The 24,985-nt window shown below is 42.7% G+C and overlaps 1 protein-coding gene and 1 long non-coding RNA gene across 4 annotated transcripts in view; one reads left to right on the top strand and one right to left on the bottom strand.

Annotated features, from left to right (window-relative positions):
* The first annotated feature begins 2,960 nt into the window (after nucleotides 1-2,960).
* LOC118944447 lies at nucleotides 2,961-3,382 on the top strand. The gene is made up of 3 exons (XR_005039787.1): nucleotides 2,961-3,038; nucleotides 3,187-3,306; nucleotides 3,342-3,382. It is a non-coding gene; the product is annotated as an uncharacterized LOC118944447 (long non-coding RNA).
* Nucleotides 3,383-7,420: 4,038 nt separating this feature from the next.
* Nucleotides 7,421-24,985, bottom strand: part of LOC118944435 (nuclear receptor ROR-alpha A-like) — a 260,652-nt gene continuing 243,087 nt past the window's right edge. For all 3 annotated transcript variants that reach the window (XM_036963684.1, XM_036963683.1, XM_036963685.1), the window contains 6 exons: nucleotides 19,080-19,201; nucleotides 17,710-17,842; nucleotides 15,441-15,548; nucleotides 12,679-12,789; nucleotides 12,398-12,510; nucleotides 7,421-8,450 (listed from right to left, as the gene is read on the bottom strand). In XM_036963684.1, coding sequence (XP_036819579.1) covers nucleotides 8,283-8,450; nucleotides 12,398-12,510; nucleotides 12,679-12,789; nucleotides 15,441-15,548; nucleotides 17,710-17,842; nucleotides 19,080-19,201 — 755 coding nt within the window. In that variant the 3' untranslated portion in view covers nucleotides 7,421-8,282. The remainder of the gene's footprint in view (nucleotides 8,451-12,397; nucleotides 12,511-12,678; nucleotides 12,790-15,440; nucleotides 15,549-17,709; nucleotides 17,843-19,079; nucleotides 19,202-24,985) is intronic.

Below are 24,985 nucleotides of genomic sequence, written 5' to 3' on the forward strand. Positions count from 1 at the left end.
ATGTTTGAGGGGCCACTTTAACGAACCAACTGAAGAGAGGGATGGATTCAATCCGTAGCGCTGAAGATCCTCGTCATATTGGCACTCCGACAAAACGCAGGAACATTGCCCTTAAATGTAAATCCTGGTATAGCGGGGATCTTCAGCGCTACAGATTCAAAAAGCAGCAAAACAAATAGCTTTCTACTAAAACAACAACCGTGTATTTTCTTCGTGCAGATCATGATTTATTTAAGATAATATTGCTTATAGGGCCTCTAATAATGTAGTTCCTATTGTCCCTGAGTGTTCATCAACACGTCATCATACCCAGTGGGAACCAGGTGGGTTAGATAGTGCAAGCATTGCTTCTGATGACGTGTAGCCTGGACTGTAGATTTCAATTAAAAATAAAACGTTTAGAAGTAAGAGGCTGAGAGTTTCTGCCATTTTACAAAGAAGTGCGACCGAATATACTGATGGACTCAACTGACATTCCATTACAGAACCAGAATGGATGATTTATTTAAAACTGACATTCCGGAACTAGAATGGATGATTTACTTAAAACTGATATTCCATTCCGGAACCAGAATGGATGATTTATTTAAAACTGACATTCCATTCCAGAACCAGAATGGATGATTTATTTAAAACTGACATTCCATTCCAGAACCAGAATGGATGATTTATTTAAAACTGACATTCCATTCCAGAACCAGAATGGATGATTTATTTAAAACTGACATTCCATTCCAGAACCAGAATGGATGATTTATTTAAATCTGACATTCCATTCCAGAACCAGAATGGATGATTTATTTAAAACTGACATTCCATTCCAGAACCAGAATGGATGATTTATTTAAAACTGATATTCCATTCCAGAACCAGAATGGATGATTTATTTAAAACTGACATTCCATTCCAGAACCAGAATGGATGATTTATTTAAAACTGACATTCCATTCCAGAACCAGAATGGATGATTTATTTAAATCTGACATTCCGGAACCAGAATGGATGATTTATTTAAAACTGACATTCCATTCCAGAACCAGAATGGATGATTTATTTAAAACTGATATTCCATTCCAGAACCAGAATGGATGATTTATTTAAAACTGATATTCCATTCCAGAACCAGAATGGATGATTTATTTAAATCTGACATTCCGGAACCAGAATGGATGATTTATTTAAATCTGATATTCCATTCCGGAACCAGAATGGATGATTTATTAAAAGCGATAGAACAGAGGGGTGATTCAGAAGTGAAAGAGCGTGAATCAGCCAGCGAGACACACAGCTCTTATCACTGTGTTGGACAGACCACATGATGAAAGCCTCTATATAACGGCACAGAGAACAGGATTTCACCACATTTCTGTCAGGAGATGTGAAGAAAAACAACAACAACAACAACAACATGTCATCTGATGAACACTCCTCTCTTTCTTCAGTAACCCGTCTCTGTCTCTTGTTGAGGCTATATCTCGATGACAAGACTTGATTAACTACATCACATGATCTCTCTTCATTGATTGAAATAAACCTTCGCTAGGTGAGGAAGTGGGAAGGGCCACCATTGTCTACCCCTCCAGACACACTGGTATGATTAAGACAATAGGAAACAAGCCAAAGGAAGGTTGGAATTCGGTTTCTGACAGACACAACCATTATAATACACATTACTTGGTGCTATACTTTCTGCGGTCAATAGATGGCGCTACTAGATAGCCATCAGAGTTGAACAGCTTTAAATCTATTTTCACAGCTCTGGTGTTAGTTAAAGGTTCAGTCTGACCATTGACAGTCTCTTTAATGGCGGGACCAACAGGTCCTCCCTCCCTCAGAATAAAAAGCCTTTTTTTATCAGGTGCTGTTATTGAATCTCCATCTCAACGTTCCGTGTCTCAACTCACGGTGCTCTTAATAGAGGAGGGAAACAGCTTTTTTGAGACTTCAAAGTGTTTCCTTTCAAATGGTATCAAGAATATGCATATCCTTGCTTCAGGGCCTGAGCTACAGGAAGTTAGATTTGGGTATGTCATTTTAGGTCCTGTGCTACAGGAAGTTAGATTTGGGTATGTCATTTTAGGTCCTGAGCTACAGGAAGTTAGATTTGGGTATGTCATTTTAGGTCCTGAGCTACAGGAAGTTAGATTTGGGTATGTCATTTTAGGTCCTGAGCTACAGGAAGTTAGATTTGGGTATGTCATTTCAGGTCCTGAGCTACAGGAAGTTAGATTTGGGTATGTCATTTCAGGTCCTGAGCTACAGGAAGTTAGATTTGGGTATGTCATTTTAGGTCCTGAGCTACAGGAAGTTAGATTTGGGTATGTCATTTCAGGCAAAAAAATAGTAAAAATAAATAAAAAGTGTCAGATCCTTAAGAAGTTTAAAAGAAGAAGTGAGAGAGATTTTTTTTTGGAGACGCTGGGAGTTGTGTGTTAGATCAGAGCCTTGCCCCTCGCTGGGCATAACACCTGGCACACGGCCTGGCCTTAACAACACAGGTCAGAGAGAAACAACAAGGGATCTGGTACTATTCATGGCTTCAGTGGTGTGGCGTCTTTCACGTTCAACACACGCACGCGTGTGTATGTGTGTGTGTGTGTGTGTGTGTGTGTGTGTGTGTGTGTGTATGTGTGTGTGTGTGTCTCCATGACAGATTGCGCTCCTCGCCCCAACAGAGGATTAACAGGGCGTAAGCTGAGCTGAGCTCCATGACTCTGTGTTTCAGGGTGTCTCTCAGACCTGACATCTATCTACTGTGGTGTAAGCCTCTCTCAGTCGATACAAAGACCCACTAACTTCCTGTTTCACCACAGTACAGTGGCCAAGGTAGAACGGTGGGAGGGCATTGGTCACCATCACGGGAGGTAGACCAATCAAATCACAGGAAATGCAGATGATTTCAGAAGAGTAGATAAACATAGTGCTATCATTTTGACAATAAGGAAGTGAAATGTTTTGATAGAAGATTGTGAGGGTGGAAATGGACTATTGTTTATTTAATGGATCTTATCTCCAGTATTTCATTAACTCAGAGACAGGTGTGGCCAATACACTATTCATTCATTACTCAGAGACAGGTGTGGACAATACACTATTCATTACTCAGAGACAGGTGTGGACAATACACTATTCATTCATTACTCAGAGACAGGTGTGGACAATACACTATTCATTACTCAGAGACAGGTGTGGACAATACACTATTCATTCATTAACTCAGAGACAGGTGTGGCCAATACACTATTCATTCATTAACTCAGAGACAGGTGTGGACAATACACTATTCATCAATTAACTCAGAGACAGGTGTGGACAATACACTATTCATTACTCAGAGACAGGTGTGGCCAATACACTATTCATTCATTAACTCAGAGACAGGTGTGGACAATACACTATTCATTACTCAGAGACAGGTGTGGACAATACACTATTCATTCATTAACTCAGAGACAGGTGTGGCCAATACACTATTCATTCATTAACTCAGAGACAGGTGTGGACAATACACTATTCATCAATTAACTCAGAGACAGGTGTGGACAATACACTATTCATTACTCAGAGACAGGTGTGGCCAATACACTATTCATTCATTAACTCAGAGACAGGTGTGGCCAATACACTATTCATTCATTACTCAGAGACAGGTGTGGCCAATACACTATTCATTCATTAACTCAGACACAGGTGTGGCCAATACACTATTCATTCATTAACTCAGAGACAGGTGTGGACAATACACTATTCATTCATTAACTCAGAGACAGGTGTGGCCAATACACTATTCATTCATTAACTCAGAGACAGGTGTGGCCAATACACTATTCATTCATTAACTCAGACACAGGTGTGGCCAATACACTATTCATTCATTACTCAGAGACAGGTGTGGCCAATACACTATTCATTCATTAACTCAGACACAGGTGTGGCCAATACACTATTCATTCATTACTCAGAGACAGGTGTGGACAATACACTATTCATTAACTCAGAGACAGGTGTGGCCAATACACTATTCATTCATTACTCAGAGACAGGTGTGGACAATACACGATTCATTAACTCAGAGACAGGTGTGGCCAATACACTATTCATTCATTAACTCAGAGACAGGTGTGGACAATACACTATTCATTACTCAGAGACAGGTGTGGACAATACACTATTCATTCATTACTCAGAGACAGGTGTGGACAATACACTATTCATTCATTACTCAGAGACAGGTGTGGACAATACACTATTCATTCATTAACTCAGAGACAGGTGTGGCCAATACACTATTCATTCATTAACTCAGAGACAGGTGTGGACAATACACTATTCATTACTCAGAGACAGGTGTGGCCAATACACTATTCATTCATTACTCAGAGACAGGTGTGGCCAATACACTATTCATTCATTACTCAGAGACAGGTGTGGACAATACACTATTCATTCATTACTCAGAGACAGGTGTGGACAATACACTATTCATTCATTACTCAGAGACAGGTGTGGACAATACACTATTCATTCATTACTCAGAGACAGGTGTGGACAATACACTATTCATTCATTAACTCAGAGACAGGTGTGGACAATACACTATTCATTCATTAACTCAGAGACAGGTGTGGACAATACACTATTCATTCATTACTCAGAGACAGGTGTGGACAATACACTATTCATTCATTAACTCAGAGACAGGTGTGGCCAATACACTATTCATTCATTAACTCAGAGACAGGTGTGGCCAATACACTATTCATTCATTAACTCAGAGACAGGTGTGGACAATACACTATTCATTCATTAACTCAGAGACAGGTGTGGCCAATACACTATTCATTACTCAGAGACAGGTGTGGCCAATACACTATTCATTCATTAACTCAGACACAGGTGTGGACAATACACTATTCATTACTCAGAGACAGGTGTGGACAATACACTATTCATTACTCAGAGACAGGTGTGGACAATACACTATTCATTCATTAACTCAGAGACAGGTGTGGACAATACACTATTCATTACTCAGAGACAGGTGTGGCCAATACACTATTCATTACTCAGAGACAGGTGTGGACAATACACTATTCATTCATTAACTCAGAGACAGGTGTGGCCAATACACTATTCATCAATTAACTCAGAGACAGGTGTGGCCAATACACTATTCATCAATTAACTCAGAGACAGGTGTGGCCAATACACTATTCATCAATTAACTCAGAGACAGGTGTGGCCAATACACTATTCATCAATTAACTCAGAGACAGGTGTGGCCAATACACTATTCATTCATTAACTCAGAGACAGGTGTGGCCAATACACTATTCATTCATTAACTCAGAGACAGGTGTGGACAATACACTATTCATTACTCAGAGACAGGTGTGGACAATACACTATTCATTCATTACTCAGAGACAGGTGTGGCCAATACACTATTCATTCATTAACTCAGACACAGGTGTGGCCAATACACTATTCATTCATTAACTCAGAGACAGGTGTGGACAATACACTATTCATTCATTAACTCAGAGACAGGTGTGGACAATACACTATTCATTACTCAGAGACAGGTGTGGACAATACACTATTCATTCATTACTCAGAGACAGGTGTGGACAATACACTATTCATTCATTACTCAGAGACAGGTGTGGACAATACACTATTCATCAATTAACTCAGAGACAGGTGTGGCCAATACACTATTCATTCATTAACTCAGAGACAGGTGTGGCCAATACACTATTCATTCATTAACTCAGACACAGGTGTGGCCAATACACTATTCATTCATTAACTCAGACACAGGTGTGGACAATACACTATTCATTCATTACTCAGAGACAGGTGTGGACAATACACTATTCATTCATTACTCAGAGACAGGTGTGGACAATACACTATTCATTCATTTACTCAGAGACAGGTGTGGACAATACACTATTCATTCATTTACTCAGAGACAGGTGTGGACAATACACTATTCATTCATTACTCAGAGACAGGTGTGGACAATACACTATTCATTCATTTACTCAGAGACAGGTGTGGACAATACACTATTCATCAATTAACTCAGAGACAGGTGTGGCCAATACACTATTCATTCATTAACTCAGAGACAGGTGTGGACAATACACGATTCATTCATTAACTCAGAGACAGGTGTGGACAATACACTATTCATTCATTAACTCAGACACAGGTGTCAGTAAAAGGGGCTCGTCAATTGGAACAAATGGGAGAGATACAAGCTACACAAATAGATTGTAAAACATTGATTAATTTCTCAATATAGTATGTACTTATTATCAGCATGGTAACACCCTGTAGGACATTGGAAAGAGGTGGAATGGGACACCTTGATCTGCGTTCCAAACGGCACCCTATTCCCTACATAGGGCACTACTTTTAACCAGATCCCCTTCTTACAAGTAGTGCACTGCGTAGGGAATAGGGTGCACTTTGGGACAGAACCCTGTTATTGTTGTGGTGGTGACTTCCACTCCTCTTCCTGTTGTGAAGGTTGAATAGCAGATGGCTTTGAAGGTGATGTTAACCGAAGGGGTGCAGTACTCCACACCACCTCCCCATGACACCGTTGTCCATAGGTAGGTGTTGTGACTAAATCCTCTCCCCATCACACCGTTGTCCATAGGTAGGTGTTGTGACTAAATCCGCTCTCCATCACACCGTTGTCCATAGGTAGGTGTTGTGACTAAATCCTCTCCCCATGACAACGTTGTCCATAGGTAGGTGTTGTGACTAAATCCTCTCTCCATCACACCGTTGTCCATAGGTAGGTGTTGTGACTAAATCCTCTCTCCATCACACCGTTGTCCATAGGTAGGTGTTGTGACTAAATCCTCTCTCCATCACACCGTTGTCCATAGGTAGGTGTTGTGACTAAATCCGCTCTCCATCACACCGTTGTCCATAGGTAGGTGTTGTGACTAAATCCTCTCTCCATCACACCGTTGTCCATAGGTAGGTGTTGTGATTAAATCCGCTCTCCATCACACCGTTGTCCATAGGTAGGTGTTGTGATTAAATCCTCTCTCCATCACACTGTTGTCCATAGGTAGGTGTTGTGATTAAATCCGCTCTCCATCACACCGTTGTCCATAGGTAGGTGTTGTGATTAAATCCGCTCTCCATCACACCGTTGTCCATAGGTAGGTGTTGTGACTAAATCCTCTCTCCATCACACCGTTGTCCATAGGTAGGTGTTGTGACTAAATCCTCTCTCCATCACACCGTTGTCCATAGGTAGGTGTTGTGACTAAATCCTCTCTCCATCACACCGTTGTCCATAGGTAGGTGTTGTGACTAAATCCTCTCTCCATCACACCGTTGTCCATAGGTAGGTGTTGTGACTAAATCCTCTCCCCATCACACCGTTGTCCATAGGTAGGTGTTGTGACTAAATCCTCTCCCCATCACACCGTTGTCCATAGGTAGGTGTTGTGACTAAATCCTCTCCCCATCACACCGTTGTCCATAGGTAGGTGTTGTGACTAAATCCTCTCCCCATGACACCGTTATCCATAGGTAGGTGTTGTGACTAAATCCTCTCTCCATCACACCGTTGTCCATAGGTAGGTGTTGTGACTAAATCCGCTCTCCATCACACCGTTGTCCATAGGTAGGTGTTGTGACTAAATCCTCTCCCCATCACACCGTTGTCCATAGGTAGGTGTTGTGACTAAATCCTCTCCCCATGACAACGTTGTCCATAGGTAGGTGTTGTGACTAAATCCTCTCCCCATCACACCGTTGTCCATAGGTAGGTGTTGTGACTAAATCCTCTCCCCATCACACCGTTGTCCATAGGTAGGTGTTGTGACTAAATCCTCTCCCCATCACACCGTTGTCCATAGGTAGGTGTTGTGACTAAATCCTCTCCCCATCACACCGTTGTCCATAGGTAGGTGTTGTGACTAAATCCACTCCCCATCCCAATAGGTTTGTTATTGTGAGAGGAAAGGCTGTTGGTTTTCTAAGTGCTTGAATGTTTTTTTTCCTCCCAGAAACCTCCCAACCAACTCATGATCCAGGAGGACACAGAGGAGAAGACAGACAAACATGAAGAGAGAAATGTCGGGTGTCTGTCCAGGTAAGAGCAAGTTAGGGCCAGGACCAAGGCACTGTCTGAGTGTCTCTCATTCAACGTGTCTCTCTGTCTCCCAAAGATCAACACTGGCTCCATGACGTAAACTACAGTACAGGGCAGATACAGTACGGTAGGTCACCGACGGGGCCCTCGGCTAGCCGTCTATGGACATGGAGCCCTGTTCAAAGTCTGAGCCAAACAGCTCCTTGTATAGTGGAGGGAAGTGGGCTTGGACAATGTCTGGGTAGGTTGCTTTGAAGGCCGTCAGCTTCTCTGTATGCCGGCTGACTAACGCCCGCAGGGTCGACACTTTGCATATCAACTGGGGAGAGAGAGAGAGAGAGAGAGAGAGAGAGAGAGAGAGAGAGCGAGAGAGAGAGAGAGAGAGAGAGAGAGAGAGAGAGAGAGAGAGAGAGAGAGAGAGAGAGAGAGAGGGGGGAGAGAGACAGAGAGAGAGAGAGAGAGAGAGAGAGAGAGAGAGAGAGAGAGAGAGAGAGAGAGGATTAGAAAAAAGCTATAAAGGACAATCAAAATCCATTGGACTCCCGAATTACTGACCAGGAGCTCTAGAAGAAACTAAACTATTACTGACCAGGAGCTCTATAAGAAACTTCAGGCTCTCAAATTTAAAAAGGCATGCGGACCTGATGGCATCCTAAATGAGATGCTCAAACTCACTAGTGCAAAATGTCAATTGGCTGTATTAAAACTGTTTAATTTGATCGTGAGTGTAGGTTACTTCCATGACATCTGGAATCAAGGACTCATAACCCCAATGTTTAAAAACGGACACAAATTTGACCCTAACAATTCCAGAGGCATTTGTGGTGAACAGTAACCTGGGGAAGATTTTCTGTAGTATTATAAATGTAAGAGTTCTAAACTTCCTTCTCTGGGGTAGGTGGGACGGTGGCACCTGGCAAACATCCAGAGCGCCAAATTCAAATAAATTACTATAAAAATTAAACTTTCATTAAATCACACATGCAATACACCAAATTAAAGCTACACTTATTGTGAATCCAGCCAACATGTCAGAGTTCAAAAAATACTTTACGGCAAAAGCATACGATGCTATTGTCTGAGGACGGCACCCCAGCAAACAAACACAGACAATCATATTTTCAACCCGCCAGGCGCGACAGAAATCGCAGAAATAAAGATATATTTCATGCCTTACCTTTGAAGATCTTCCTCTGTTGGCACTCCAATATGTCCCATAAACATCACAAATGGTCCTTTTTGTTCGATTGATTCCGTCAATTTTTATCCAAAATGTCCATTTATTTGGCGCGTTTTGATTCAGAAAAACACTGGTTCCAACACGCGCGACATGACTACAAAAATATCTCAAAAGTTACCTGTAATCTGTGTCCAAACATTTCAAACAACTTTCCTGATACAACTTTAGGCATTTTTTTATCGTAAATAATCGATACAATTTAAGACGTGATAAACTGTGTTCCATACGGGAGGAAAACAAAGGGGAGCTTTTCAGGTCACGCGTCTCTCACAAAGAGCACACTTCCCTCTACCCTCGTTCTGAACAGTGCTACTTCTTCATTTCTCAAAGGGAAAACTTCAACCAATTTCTAAAGACTGTTGACATCCAGTGGAAGCGATAGGAACTGCAAGCCTGCCCCTTAGAAATATGAAAACCCATTGAAAAAGAGAGTGACCTCAAAAGAAAAGAAAAGAAGAAGATTGAAATGAAAGAAAATTGTAATGCTTTGTCCTTGGGGTTTCGCCTGCCAAATAAGTTCTGTTATACTCACAGACATCATTCAAAAAGTTTTAGAAACTTCAGAGTGTTTCCTATCCACATCTACTAATAATATGCATATCTTAGTTTCTGAGTTTCTTAGTTAGTTAGTTAGTTAGTTTCTAGGCCTGAGTAGCAGGCAGTTTACTTTGGCTTTTCATCCGGACGTGAAAATACTGCCAACTATCCCAATGAAGTTAATAAGCACAATGTCTTGAGTAAAAGCCAAATTGGATTTATACCAAAACATCGCACAACTGATCATATTTACACCCTACACACCCTGATAGATAAACATGTCCACCAAAATAATACCAAAATATACGCTTGCTTGATAGACTTCCAAAAAGCATTTGATTCTATTTGGCATACAGGACTGACCTACGACCTATGCCTGCTGTCACCCACAGCACATTCTACGTTCTACAAAGTTATTGAAAGTGGTGTAGGAGGTAAAACATGACATAATTAAATCAATGTATACTGGCAATACATTAAAATTGTAAAGAAAATAACAGAATTCTGTAACCAGGGGCGGGGCCTTCGCCAGGGTTGCAATCTGAGCCCTGCACTCTTCAATATTTACATCAACGAATTGGCCACTATTCTAGAAAAATCCTCAGCCCATGATGTTAGTCTCCACAATTCAGAGGTTAAATGCCTACTCTTCGCACATGACCTATGCCTGCTGTTACCCACAGCACATGGCCTACAGCAGAGCGCGCGAGAGAGAGAGTGAATTATTGAAATTCAGGACCGCTTGGTCACATTCTGACAGACAGACAGAGAGTGAGAGTAAGGTTATTGAAATTCAGGACCGCTTGGTCACATTCTGACAGACAGACAGGACTTTCACATTTCCCTGAGACCAGGACACTGTCTGAGTGCGTTTCATCAGGAATGATGCTTATGTTATAGTGGTGATGGAACTGAAATCCTGCTGTGAAATCCCAAGGCCTGTTCAGTTCAAAACGAGATGTCATCAAGTAGAGTCTACCGAGAGCATACCATTTAGACAATGCATGAACACAGTCCATACAAACAAAGATTCATTCCCAGTAGCTAACAGTACAGTGTTTTAAAAATGTATTTTAACTTCATTTAACTAAGTCAGTTAAGGTCAAATTCTTATTTTCAATGACAGCCTAGGAACAGTGGGTTGAACAGCCTGTTCAGGGGCAGAACAACAGATTTATACCTTGTCAGCTCGGGGGTTTGAACTTGCAACCTTCCAGTTACTAGTCCAAAACTCTAACCACTAGGCTACCTGCTGTTTACTGGTCCAACACTATAACCACTAGGCTACCTGCTGTTTACTGGTCCAACACTATAACCACTAGTCTGCCTGCTGGTTACTAGTCCAACACTATAACCACTAGGCTACCTGCTGGTTACTAGTCCAACACTCTAACCACTAGGCTACCTGCTGGTTACTAGTCCAACGCTCTAACCACTAGTCTACCTGCTGGTTACTAGTCCAACACTCTAACCACTAGACTACCTTCCGGTTACTAGTCCAACGCTCTAACCACTAGGCTACCTGCTGGTTACTAGTCCAACGCTCTAACCACTAGGCTACCTGCTGGTTACTAGTCCAACACTCTAACCACTAGACTACCTGCTGGTTACTAGTCCAACACTTTAACCACTAGACTACCTTCCGGTTACCAGTCCAACGCTCTAACCACTAGTCTACCTGCTGGTTACTAGTCCAACACTCTAACCACTAGTCTACCTGCTGGTTACTAGTCCAACGCTCTAACCACTAGGCTACCTGCTGGTTACTGACCCAACACTCTAACCACTAGTCTACCTGCTGGTTACTAGTCCAACACTCTAACCACTAGGCTACCTGCTGGTTACTAGTCCAACACTCTAACCACTAGGCTACCTGCTGGTTACTAGTCCAACGCTCTAACCACTAGGCTACCTGCTGGTTACTAACCAACACTCTAACCACTAGGCTACCTGCTGGTTACTATTCCAACGCTCTAACCACTAGTCTACCTGCTGGTTACTAGTCCAACACTCTAACCACTAGGCTACCTGCTGGTTACTAGTCCAACGCTCTAACCACTAGTCTACCTGCTGGTTACTAGTCCAACACTCTAACCACTAGTCTACCTGCTGGTTACTAGTCCAACACTCTAACCACTAGTCTACCTTTATTTTGCTCCTTTGCACCCCATTATTTTTATTTCTACTTTGCACATTCTTCCACTGCAAATCTACCATTCCAGAGTTTTACTTGCTATATTGTATTTACTTTACCACCATGGCCTTTTTTTGCCTTTACCTCCCTTATCTCACCTCATTTGCTCACATCGTATATAGACTTGTTTATACTGTATTATTGACTGTATGTTTGTTTTACTCCATGTGTAACTCTGTGTCGTTGTATGTGTCGAACTGCTTTGCTTTATCTTGGCCAGGTCGCAATTGTAAATGAGAACTTGTTCTCAACTTGCCTACCTGGTGAAATAAATAAATAAATAAATAAATAATACCTTTGTGAGAACCACGTCCTCTCTGCCGTTCTTCTGAAGGACATGTTGGAGAGCCAGCTGGATCTTCTGTTGCAGCTTCTCTACCTTCACCTTCTCCTGAAGCCACGTCCGATCTACACGCACCATTAGTTACACTGATGCAGAGTTGTATGAATAATAACACCCAGAGATGCTCTCGGACTGCCACAAGGGGGAATAGCTGTGTGTGTGTGTGTGTTATGTGATTGTAGAAGATATGTGCTCGCAACGTTGCGTCGTGAACGTGACAGCATCGTGCCTACCTGCAGACATCAGGACGTACGCGGAGAAGAGAGCGATCTCCTCCTCGGAGAGATGGATGACAGACATACTCTTCCCAAACTCAAAGACTAAGCGAATCAGATCGTCACAACCTGTCAGACACACAGAGAGACAGGAGTAGTTATGTGGGTCAGAACAACACAGTCTGTCAGACACACAGAGAGAGAGGATCAGTTATGTGGGTCAGAACAACACAGTCTGTCAGACACACAGAGAGAGAGGAGTAGTTATGTGGGTCAGAACAACACAGTCTGTCAGACACACAGAGAGAGACAGGAGTAGTTATGTGGGTCAGAACATCACAGTCTGTCAGACACACAGAGAGACAGGAGTAGTTATGTGGGTCAGAACAACACAGTCTGTCAGACACACAGAGAGACAGGAGTAGTTATGTGGGTCAGAACATCACAGTCTGTCAGACACACAGAGAGTAGTTATGTGGGTCAGAACATCACAGTCTGTCAGACACACAGAGAGAGAGACAGGAGTAGTTATGTGGGTCAGAACAACACAGTCTGTCAGACACACAGAGAGAGAGGAGTAGTTATGTGGGTCAGAACATCACAGTCTGTCAGACACACAGAGAGACAGGAGTAGTTATGTGGGTCAGAACAACACAGTCTGTCAGACACACAGAGAGTAGTTATGTGGGTCAGAACATCACAGTCTGTCAGACACACAGAGAGTAGTTATGTGGGTCAGAACATCACAGTCTGTCAGACACACAGAGAGAGAGACAGGAGTAGTTATGTGGGTCAGAACAACACAGTCTGTCAGACACACAGAGAGACAGGAGTAGTTATGTGGGTCAGAACATCACAGTCTGTCAGACACACAGAGAGACAGGAGTAGTTATGTGGGTCAGAACAACACAGTCTGTCAGACACACAGAGAGACAGGAGTAGTTATGTGGGACAGAACAACACAGTCTGTCAGACACACAGAGAGACAGGAGTAGTTATGTGGGTCAGAACAACACAGTCTGTCAGACACACAGAGAGACAGGAGTAGTTATGTGGGTCAGAACAACACAGTCTGTCAGACACACAGAGAGAGACAGGAGTAGTTATGTGTCAAATATCACAACAGAGGACACAGAGCAGGACATCGGGATCTGAACAGACGTCACCTGACATGCATTGCTTTGGAGTTCAGTCAATCCAGTCCATATCCTAGTGGCCCAGCCATTCAGTCAGTCCAGTCCATATCCTAGTGGCCCAGCCATTCAGTCAGTCCAGTCCATATCCTAGTGGACCAGCCATTCAGTCAGTCCAGTCCATATCCTAGTGGACCAGCCATTCAGTCAGTCCAGTCCATACCCTAGTGGCCCAGCCATTCAGTCAGTCCAGTCCATATCCTAGTGGACCAGCCATTCAGTCAGTCCAGTCCATACCCTAGTGGCCCAGCCATTCAGTCAGTCCAGTCCATATCCTAGTGGACCAGCCATTCAGTCAGTCCAGTCCATATCCTAGTGGACCAGCCATTCAGTCAGTCCAGTCCATATCCTAGTGGCCCAGCCATTCAGTCAGTCCAGTCCATATCCTAGTGGACCAGCCATTCAGTCAGTCCAGTCCATATCCTAGTGGACCAGCCATTCAGTCAGTCCAGTCCATACCCTAGTGGCCCAGCCATTCAGTCAGTCCAGTCCATATCCTAGTGGACCAGCCATTCAGTCAGTCCAGTCCATATCCTAGTGGCCCAGCCATTCAGTCAGCGGGGGTCCAAAACAGTCCCTAATACCAACAAACAACTTCCTCTCCTATTAAATCGATGGTTCTGAAACAGCTGAACCTCAACCACAGATTGAAGGGGATGAACGTGATTCGCTGGGTTGTATTCTGACGTACCAATGCTTTGAAAGGGGATGAACGTGATTCGCTGGGTTGTATTCTGACGTACCAATGCTTTGAAATGGGATGAACGTGATTCGCTGGGTTGTATTCTGACGTACCTAATGCTTTGAAAGGGGATGAACGTGATTCGCTGGGTTGTATTCTGACGTACCAATGCTTTGAAATGGGATGAACGTGATTCGCTGGGTTGTATTCTGACGTACCTAATGCTTTGAAAGGGGATGAACGTGATTCGCTGGGTTGTATTCTGACGTACCTAATGCTTTGAAAGGGGATGAACGTGATTCGCTGGGTTGTATTCTGACGTACCAATGCTTTGAAAGGGGATGAACGTGATTCGCTGGGTTGTATTCTGACTTACCTAATGCTTTGAAAGGGGATGAACGTGATTCGCTGGGTTGTATTCTGACTTACCTAATGCTTTGAAAGGGGAAGAACGTGATTCGCTGGGTTGTATTCTGACTTACCTAATGCTTTGAAAGGGGATGAACGTGATTCGCTGGGTTGTATTCTGACGTACCTAATGCTTTGAAAGGGGAAGAACGTGATTCGCTGGGTTGTATTCTGACGTACCAATGCTTTGAAAGGGGATGAACGTGATTCGCTGGGTTGTATTCTGACGTACCTAATGCTTTGAAAGGGGATGAACGTGATTCGCTGGGTTGTATTCTGACGTACCTAATGCTTTGAAAGGGGAAGAACGTGATTCGCTGGGTTGTATTCTGACGTACCTAATGCTTTGAAAGGGGATGAACGTGATTCGCTGGGTTGTATTCTGACGTACCTGATGCTTTGAAAGGGGATGAACGTGATTCGCTGGGTTGTATTCTGACGTACCTAATGCTTTGAAAGGGGATGAACGTGATTCGCTGGGTTGTATTCTGACTTACCCAACGCTTTGAAGACGTCGGTCCCAGCGTACTTCCCATCGAAGTAGACGGTGCTGTTCTGAGAGTCAAAGGCACGACACATCCTGATGAACACCACCTCAAGAGACCCTGAGGAGAGACGACAACAACAACACAACCGTCACTACAGAGAGACGACAACAACACAAACGTCACTACAGAGAGACGACAACAACACAACCGTCACTACAGGTCAGAGAGACGACAACAACACAACCATCACTACAGAGAGACAACAACAACACAACCATCACTACAGAGAGACAACAACAACATAACCATCACTACAGGTCAGAGAGACAACAACAACACAACCATCACTACAGAGAGATGACAACAATAACACAACCATCACTACAGAGAGACAACAATAACACAACCATCACTACAGAGAGACAACAACAACATAACCATCACTACAGGTCAGAGAGACAACAACAACACAACCATCACTACAGAGAGATGACAACAATAACACAACCATCACTACAGAGAGACAACAACACAACCATCACTACAGAGAGACGACAACACAACCATCACTACAGAGAGACAACAACAACCATCACTACAGAGAGACAACAACACAACCATCACTACAGAGAGACGACAACAACACAACCATCACTACAGAGAGACAACAACAACACAACCATCACTACAGAGAGACGACAACAATAACACAACCATCACTACAGAGAGACAACAACACAACCATCACTACAGAGAGACAACAACAACCATCACTACAGGTCAGAGAGACAACACAACCATCACTACAGAGAGACAACAACACAACCATCACTACAGAGAGACAACAACAACCATCACTACAGGTCAGAGAGACAACACAACCATCACTACAGGTCAGAGAGACAACAACAACCATCACTACAGGTCAGAGAGACGACAACAACACAACCATCACTACAGGTCAGAGAGACAACAACAACACAACCATCACTACAGGTCAGAGAGACAACACAACCATCACTACAGGTCAGAGAGACAACAACAACCATCACTACAGGTCAGAGAGACAACAACAACACAACCATCACTACAGGTCAGAGAGACAACATAACATAACCATCACTACAGGTCAGAGAGACAACAACAACACAACCATCACTACAGGTCAGAGAGACAACAACAACAACAAAACAATTACTACAGGTCAGAGAGACAACAACAACACAACCATCACTACAGGTCAGAGAGACAACAACAACACAACCATCACTACAGGTCAGAGAGACAACAACAACACAACCATCACTACAGGTCAGAGAGACAACACAACCATCACTACAGGTCAGAGAGACAACAACAACACAACCATCACTACAGGTCAGAGAGACAACACAACCATCACTACAGGTCAGAGAGACAACAACAACCATCACTACAGGTCAGAGAGACAACAACAACACAACCATCACTACAGGTCAGAGAGACAACATAACATAACCATCACTACAGGTCAGAGAGACAACAACAACACAACCATCACTACAGGTCAGAGAGACAACAACAACAACAAAACAATTACTACAGGTCAGAGAGACAACAACAACACAACCATCACTACAGGTCAGAGAGACAACACAACCATCACTACAGGTCAGAGAGACAACAACAACACAACCATCACTACAGGTCAGAGAGACAACAACAACCATCACTACAGGTCAGAGAGACAACAACAACACAACCATCACTACAGGTCAGAGAGACAACAACAACCATCACTACAGGTCAGAGAGACAACAACAACATAACCATCACTACAGGTCAGAGAGACAACATAACATTGGGGGTTTCTTATATAAGTAGACAGTAGATAAACTGGGGGTTGCCTATATAAGTAGACAGTAGATAGATTGGGGGTTTCTTAAATAAGTAGACAGTAGATAGATTGGGGGTTTCTTATATAAGTAGACAGTAGATAGATTGGGGGTTTCTTATACCAGTAGACAGTAGATAGATTGGGGGTTTCTTATATAAGTAGACAGGAGATAGATTGGGGGTTTCTTATATAAGTAGACAGTAGATAGATTGGGGGTTTCTTAAATAAGTAGACAGTAGATAGATTGGGGGTTTCTTATATAAGAAGACAGGACATAGATTGGGGGTTTCTTATGTAAGTAGACAGGACATAGATTGGGGGTTTCTTATATAAGTAGACAGGAGATAGATTGGGGGTTGATCATTGTGATGTCATTACGAGACGTTCCATCATCTTGTCTACCTGCTTTGAGCAACACTATCTGGTCGTTCTGACAGAGCTCCATGAAGCCGTCGATGCGTTTGGCGAACTCCACCACGTACTGGATGGCCTCCGTTATCTTGATGGCACACAGCTGCCACATCACCTCCTCCGGCTGACATAAACAACAACAATGTTAAAAGAGGCATAATTGTTGATGCAGGAGAGAGAGAGAGAGAGAGAGAGACAGAGAGAGAGACAGAGAGAGAGAGACAAAGAGAGAGAGAGAGACAGAGAGAGAGACAGAGAGAGAGAGAGAGAGAGAGAGACAGAGAGAGAGAGAGAGAGAGACAAAGAGAGAGAGAGAGAGAGACAGAGAGAGAGACAGAGAGAGAGAGAGAGACAAAGAGAGAGACAGAGAGAGAGAGAGAGAGAGAGAGAGAGAGAGAGAGAGAGAGAGAGGGGTGACAAAGGACTATGAGGGGAGGAGAAAAAAAGTAGTGTACTAGGTAGTGTGTAGTGTACTAGGTAGTGTACTAGGTAGTGTGTAGTGTACTAGGTAGTGTACTAGGTAGTGTCCTAGGTAGTGTGTAGTGTACTAGGTAGTGTACTAGGTAGTGTACTAGGTAGTGTGTAGTGTACTAGGTAGTGCACTAGGTAGTGTGTAGTGCACTAGGTAGTGTACTAGGTAGTGTACTAGGTAGTGTGTAGTGTACTAGGTAGTGCACTAGGTAGTGTGTAGTGCACTAGGTAGTGTACTAGGTAGTGTACAAGGTAGTGTGTAGTGTACTAGGTAGTGCACTAGTTAGTGTGTGGTGCACTAGGTAGTGTACTAGGTAGTCTGTAGTGTACTATAGGTAGTGTACTAGGTAGTGCACTAGGTAGTGAACTAGGTAGTGTGTAGTGTACTATAGGTAGTGTACTAGGTAGTGTGTAGTGTACTAGGTAGTGTACTAAGTAGTGTACTAGGTAGTATGTAGTGTCCTAGGTAGTGTGTAGTGTACTAGGTAGTGTACTAGGTAGTGTCCTAGGTAGTGTGTAGTGTACTAGGTAGTGTACTAGGTAGTGTACTAGGTAGTGTGTATTGTTACCTTCGTCTGTTAGGTCTCTATCTCCTCCTGGAGGAAGGCCTGCCAGGTCAGTGTGTATTGTACTAGGTAGTGTACTAAGTAGTGTGTGTAGTGTACTAGGTAGTGTACTAGGTAGTGTGTAGTGTACTAGGTAGTGTCCTAGGTAGTGTGTGTAGTGTACTAGGTAGTGTACTAGGTAGTGTGTAGTGTACTAGGTAGTGTACTAGGTAGTGTGTAGTGTACTAGGTAGTGCACTAGGTAGTGTACTAGGTAGTGTCCTAGGTAGTGTGTAGTGTACTAGATAGTGTACTAGGCAGTCTACTAGGTAGTGTGTATTGTTACCTTCGTCTGGTAGGTCTCTATCTCCTCTTGGAGGAAGGCCTGCCAGGTCATGCTCTGTAGCTCCTCCCTCAGGTACTGACACGTCTCCTGGTGGGACTTGGAGATGTTCTGGCCTAGGTGTTCTACAGGAGAGAGCAGCAGGACAACGTCAAGAGCTGGACCACGATTGGTCCAGGACAACGTCAAGAGCTGGACCATGATTGGTCCAGGACAAGGTCAAGAGCTGGACCACGATTGGTCCAGGACAACGTCAAGAGCTGGACCACGATTGATCCAGGACAACGTCAAGAGCTGGACCACGATTGGTCTAGGACAACGTCAAGAGCTGGACCACGATTGGTCCAGGACAAGGTCAAGAGCTGGACCACGATTGGTCCAGGACAACGTCAAGAGCTGAACCACGATTGGTCAAGGACAACATCAAGAGCTGGACCACGATTGGTCAAGGACAACATCAAGAGCTGGACCACGATTGGTCCAGGACAACGTCAAGAGCTGGACCACGATTGGTCCAGGACAAGGTCAAGAGCTGAACCACGATTGGTCAAGGATAACATAAAGAGCTGGATGGACCACAGTGGAATCCTTTTCACATTATGGTGCCGACTGAACTATACTGAATGGTCTGGTATTTTTGTGTTTTTTTTACATTGTTCTTTCCAGCACATTAGGGCTTGGCTTTTCTTGGCTCTGCCCAGTAGTGGGAAAAGGGTAGAATATGGGTGAGCATTTAGGCAGAGCTCACATGTGTAACAACACAGCAACATTGTTTCCATAAAGGGAAATTCTTCCAACCCTACTGTTCTGCTATTCTATACTGTTAGAGATGGTTGATCATCTCTAACCATGACCCAGACAGTATTTCACTATTCTATACTGTTAGAGGTGGTTGATCATCTCTAACCATGACCCAGACAGTATTTCACTATTCTATACTGTTAGAGGTGGTTGATCATCTCTAACCATGACCCAGACAGTATTTTACTATTCTATACTGTTAGAGGTGGTTGATCATCTCTAACCATGACCCAGACAGTATTTCACTATTCTATACTGTTAGAGGTGGTTGATCATCTCTAACCATGACCCAGACAGTATTTTACTATTCTGGTATTGACCCAGACAGTATTTTACTATTCTGGAATTGACCCAGACAGTATTGTACTATTCTGGTATTGACCCAGACAGTATTTTACTATTCTGTCATGACCCAGACAGTATTTTACTATTCTGTCATGACCCAGACAGTATTTACTATTCTGGTATTGACCCAGACAGTATTTTACTATTCTGTCATGACCCAGACAGTATTTTACTATTCTGTCATGACCCAGACAGTATTTTACTATTCTGTCATGACCCAGACAGTATTGTACTATTCTGGTATTGACCCAGACAGTATTTTACTATTCTGTCATGACCCAGACAGTATTTTACTATTCTGTCATGACCCAGACAGTATTCTACTACTCTGTCATGACCCAGACAGTACTTTACTATTCTGGTATTGACCCAGACAGTATTATACTATTCTGGTATGACCCAGACAGTATTTTACTATTCTGTCATGACCCAGACAGTATTATACTATTCTGGTATTGACCCAGACAGTATTTTACTATTCTGGTATTGACCCAGACAGTATTTTACTATTCTGGTATTGACCCAGACAGTATTTTACTATTCTGGTATGACCCAGACAGTATTTTACTATTCTGTCATGACCCAGACAGTATTGTACTATTCTGGTATTGACCCAGACAGTATTTTACTATTCTGGTATTGACCCAGACAGTATTTTACTATTCTGTCATGACCCAGACAGTATTTTACTATTCTGGTATTGACCCAGACAGTATTTTAATATTCTGGTATTGACCCAGACAGTGTTTTACTATTCTGGTATGACCCAGACAGTATTTTACTATTCTGGTATTGACCCAGACAGTATTTAACTATTCTGGTATTGACCCAGACAGTATTTTAATATTCTGGTATTGACCCAGGCAGTATTTTACTATTCTGTCATGACCAAGACAGTATTTTACTATTCTGGTATTGACCCAGACAGTATTTTACTATTCTGGTATTGACCCAGACAGTATTTTACTATTCTGTCATGACCCAGACAGTATTTTACTATTCTGGTATTGACCCAGACAGTATTTTACTATTCTGTCATGACCCAGACAGTATTTACTATTCTGGTATTGACCCAGACAGTATTTTACTATTCTGGTATTGACCCAGACAGTATTTTACTATTCTGTCATGTTCCAGACAGTATTTTACTATTCTGGTATTGACCCAGACAGTATTTTACTATTCTGGTATGACCCAGACAGTATTTTACCATTCTGTCATGACCCAGACAGTATTTTACTATTCTGGTATTGACCCAGACAGTATTTTACTATTCTGTCATGACCCAGACAGTATTTTACTATTCTGTCATGACCCAGACAGTATTTGACTATTCTGTCATGACCCAGACGGTATTTACTATTCTGGTATGACCCAGACAGTATTTTACTATTCTGGTATTGACCCAGACAGTATTTTACTATTCTGGTATTGACCCAGACAGTATTTTACTATTCTGTCATGACCCAGACAGTATTTTACTATTCTGTCATGACCCAGACAGTATTTTACTATTCTGGTATTGACCCAGACAGTATTGTACTATTCTGGTATTGACCCAGACAGTATTTTACTATTCTGTCATGACCCAGACAGTATTTTACTATTCTGTCATGACCCAGACAGTATTTTACTATTCTGTCATGACCCAGACAGTATTTTACTATTCTGGTATTGACCCAGACAGTATTTTACTATTATGGTATGACCCAGACAGTATTTTACTATTCTGGTATGACCCAGACAGTATTTTACTATTCTGGTATTGACCCAGACAGTATTTTACTATTCTGTCATGACCCAGACAGTATTTTACTATTCTGTCATGACCCAGACAGTATTTTACCATTCTGTCATGACCCAGACAGTATTTTACTATTCTGGTATTGACCCAGACAGTCTTTTACTATTCTGTCATGACCCAGACAGTATTTTACTATTCTGTCATGACCCAGACAGTATTTTACCATTCTGTCATGACCCAGACAGTATTTTACTATTCTGTTATGACCCAGACAGTATTTTACTATTCTGGTATGACCCAGACAGTATTATACTATTATGTCATGACCCAGACAGTATTTTACCATTCTGTCATGACCCAGACAGTATTTTACTATTCTGTCATGACCCAGACAGTATTTTACCATTCTGTCATGACCCAGACAGTATTTTACTATTCTGGTATGACCCAGACAGTATTTTACCATTCTGTCATGACCCAGACAGTATTTTACCATTCTGTCATGACCCAGACAGTATTTTACTATTATGTCATGACCCAGACAGTATTTTACTATTCTGTCATGACCCAGACAGTATTTTACTATTCTGTTATGACCCAGACAGTATTTTACTATTCTGGTATGACCCAGACAGTATTATACTATTATGTCATGACCCAGACAGTATTTTACCATTCTGTCATGACCCAGACAGTATTTTACTATTCTGTCATGACCCAGACAGTATTTTACCATTCTGTCATGACCCAGACATTATTTTACTATTCTGTCATGACCCAGACAGTATTTTACCATTCTGTCATGACCCAGACAGTATTTTACTATTCTGTCATGACCCAGACAGTATTTTACCATTCTGTCATGACCCAGACAGTATTTTACTATTCTGGTATGACCCAGACAGTATTTTACCATTCTGTCATGACCCAGACAGTATTTTACTATTCTGGTATGACCCAGACAGTATTTTACTATTCTGGTATTGACCCAGACAGTATTTTACTATTCTGTCATGACCCAGACAGTATTTTAATATTCTGTCATGACCCAGACAGTACTTTACTATTCTGGTATTGACCCAGACAGTATTTTACTATTCTGGTATTGACCCAGACAGTATTTTACTATTCTGTCATGACCCAGACATTATTTTACTATTCTGTCATGACCCAGACAGCACTTTACTATTCTGGTATTGACCCAGACAGTATTTTACTATTCTGGTATTGACCCAGACAGTATTTTACTATTCTGTCATGACCCAGACAGTATTTTACTATTCTGTCATGACCCAGACAGTATTTTACTATTCTGTCATGACCCAGACAGTATTTTAATATTCTGGTATTGACCCAGACAGTATTTTACTATTCTGTCATGACCCAGACAGTATTTTACTATTCTGTCATGACCCAGACAGTACTTTACTATTCTGGTATTGACCCAGACAGTATTTAACTATTCTGGTATTGACCCAGACAGTATTTTACTATTCTGGTATTGACCCAGACAGTATTGTACTATTCTGGTATTGACCCAGACAGTATTTTACTATTCTGTCATGACCCAGACAGTATTTTACCATTCTGTCATGACCCAGACAGTATTTTAATATTCTGGTATTGACCCAGACAGTATTTTACTATTCTGTCATGACCCAGACAGTATTTTACTATTCTGTCATGACCCAGACAGTACTTTACTATTCTGGTATTGACCCAGACAGTATTTAACTATTCTGGTATTGACCCAGACAGTATTTTACTATTCTGGTATTGACCCAGACAGTATTGTACTATTCTGGTATTGACCCAGACAGTATTTTACTATTCTGTCATGACCCAGACAGTATTTTACCATTCTGTCATGACCCAGACAGTATTTGGTTAAATAAAGGTGAAATAAATGAAAAAAAGGTGAAATAAAAAAAGAAAATTACCATTCTGTCCACTATGTTGGTGCTGGTTGATCTACAATAGAGAATACTACATATGTTCATACAATCATTTAACATAAAACAAAGGGACATATCTCCTACAGTAAAGGGGAAGAGGATACAATGAGAAATACTTGTGTTTAAATAAGAACATCACTTCCTGGGAGCTCAAGGGAGAGTAAATAACTGATTTCCCTGAACATGTGCCCCCTTGGTTCCCAATAGGAGCTAATTAACACAATGCTAATTAACCAGACAGTGTTCTAATGAGCTCTGAAGATGAGTTTGCAGCCTCCTGCTATTTTAAACCACCTTTGTTTTGCCCCACGGTTGTGCTCTCTGTTCGCTCCATCCTTTCTCTTTCTTTACCTCTCTATATTCCTCTCTCGTTCTTCTTGTTCTCTCCCTCTTTACCCCTCCCTGCCTCCCCCATCCCACATCTTACCTCGTCCCTTCCCTTCCTCCCTCCCCCATCCTACACCTTTCCTCCCTCCCTCCCTCCCCCCCTCCCATCCTACACCTTACCTCATCCCTCCCTGCCTCCCCCATCCCATCCCAAACCTTACCTCATCCTTTCCCTCCCTCCCTCTCTCCCTCCCTCCCTCCCTCCCTCCCTCCCTCCCTCCCTCCCTCCCTCCCTCCCAAACCTTACCTCATCCCTTCCCTTAGTGCCTCTCTCCCTCCCCCTCGCCCATCCCAAACCTTAACTCATCCCTTCCTGCCTCCCTCCCTCCCTCCCCCCTCCCTCATCCGAAACCTTACCTCATCCCTTCCTGCCTCCCTCCCTCCCTCCCCCATCCCAAACCTTACCTCATCCCTTCCTGCCTCCCTCATCCCAAACCTTACCTCATCCCTTCCCTTAGTGCCTCCCTCCCTCCCTCCCTCCCTCCCCCATTCCAAACCTTACCTCATCCCTTCCTGCCTCCCTCCCTCCCTCCCCCATCCCAAACCTTACCTCATCCCTTCCTGCCTCTCTCCCTCCCTCATCTAACCCAGCCATGGACGAGGTAGGAGACGTCTCTCCCTTTTGCTCCATAATCCCTCTCTCCACCTCTTCCCCTCTCCCTCTTTTTCCCCTCCTC

This window comes from Oncorhynchus mykiss, chromosome 26 (genome assembly GCF_013265735.2).
Source record: "Oncorhynchus mykiss isolate Arlee chromosome 26, USDA_OmykA_1.1, whole genome shotgun sequence".
Lineage (NCBI taxonomy): Eukaryota > Metazoa > Chordata > Actinopteri > Salmoniformes > Salmonidae > Oncorhynchus > Oncorhynchus mykiss.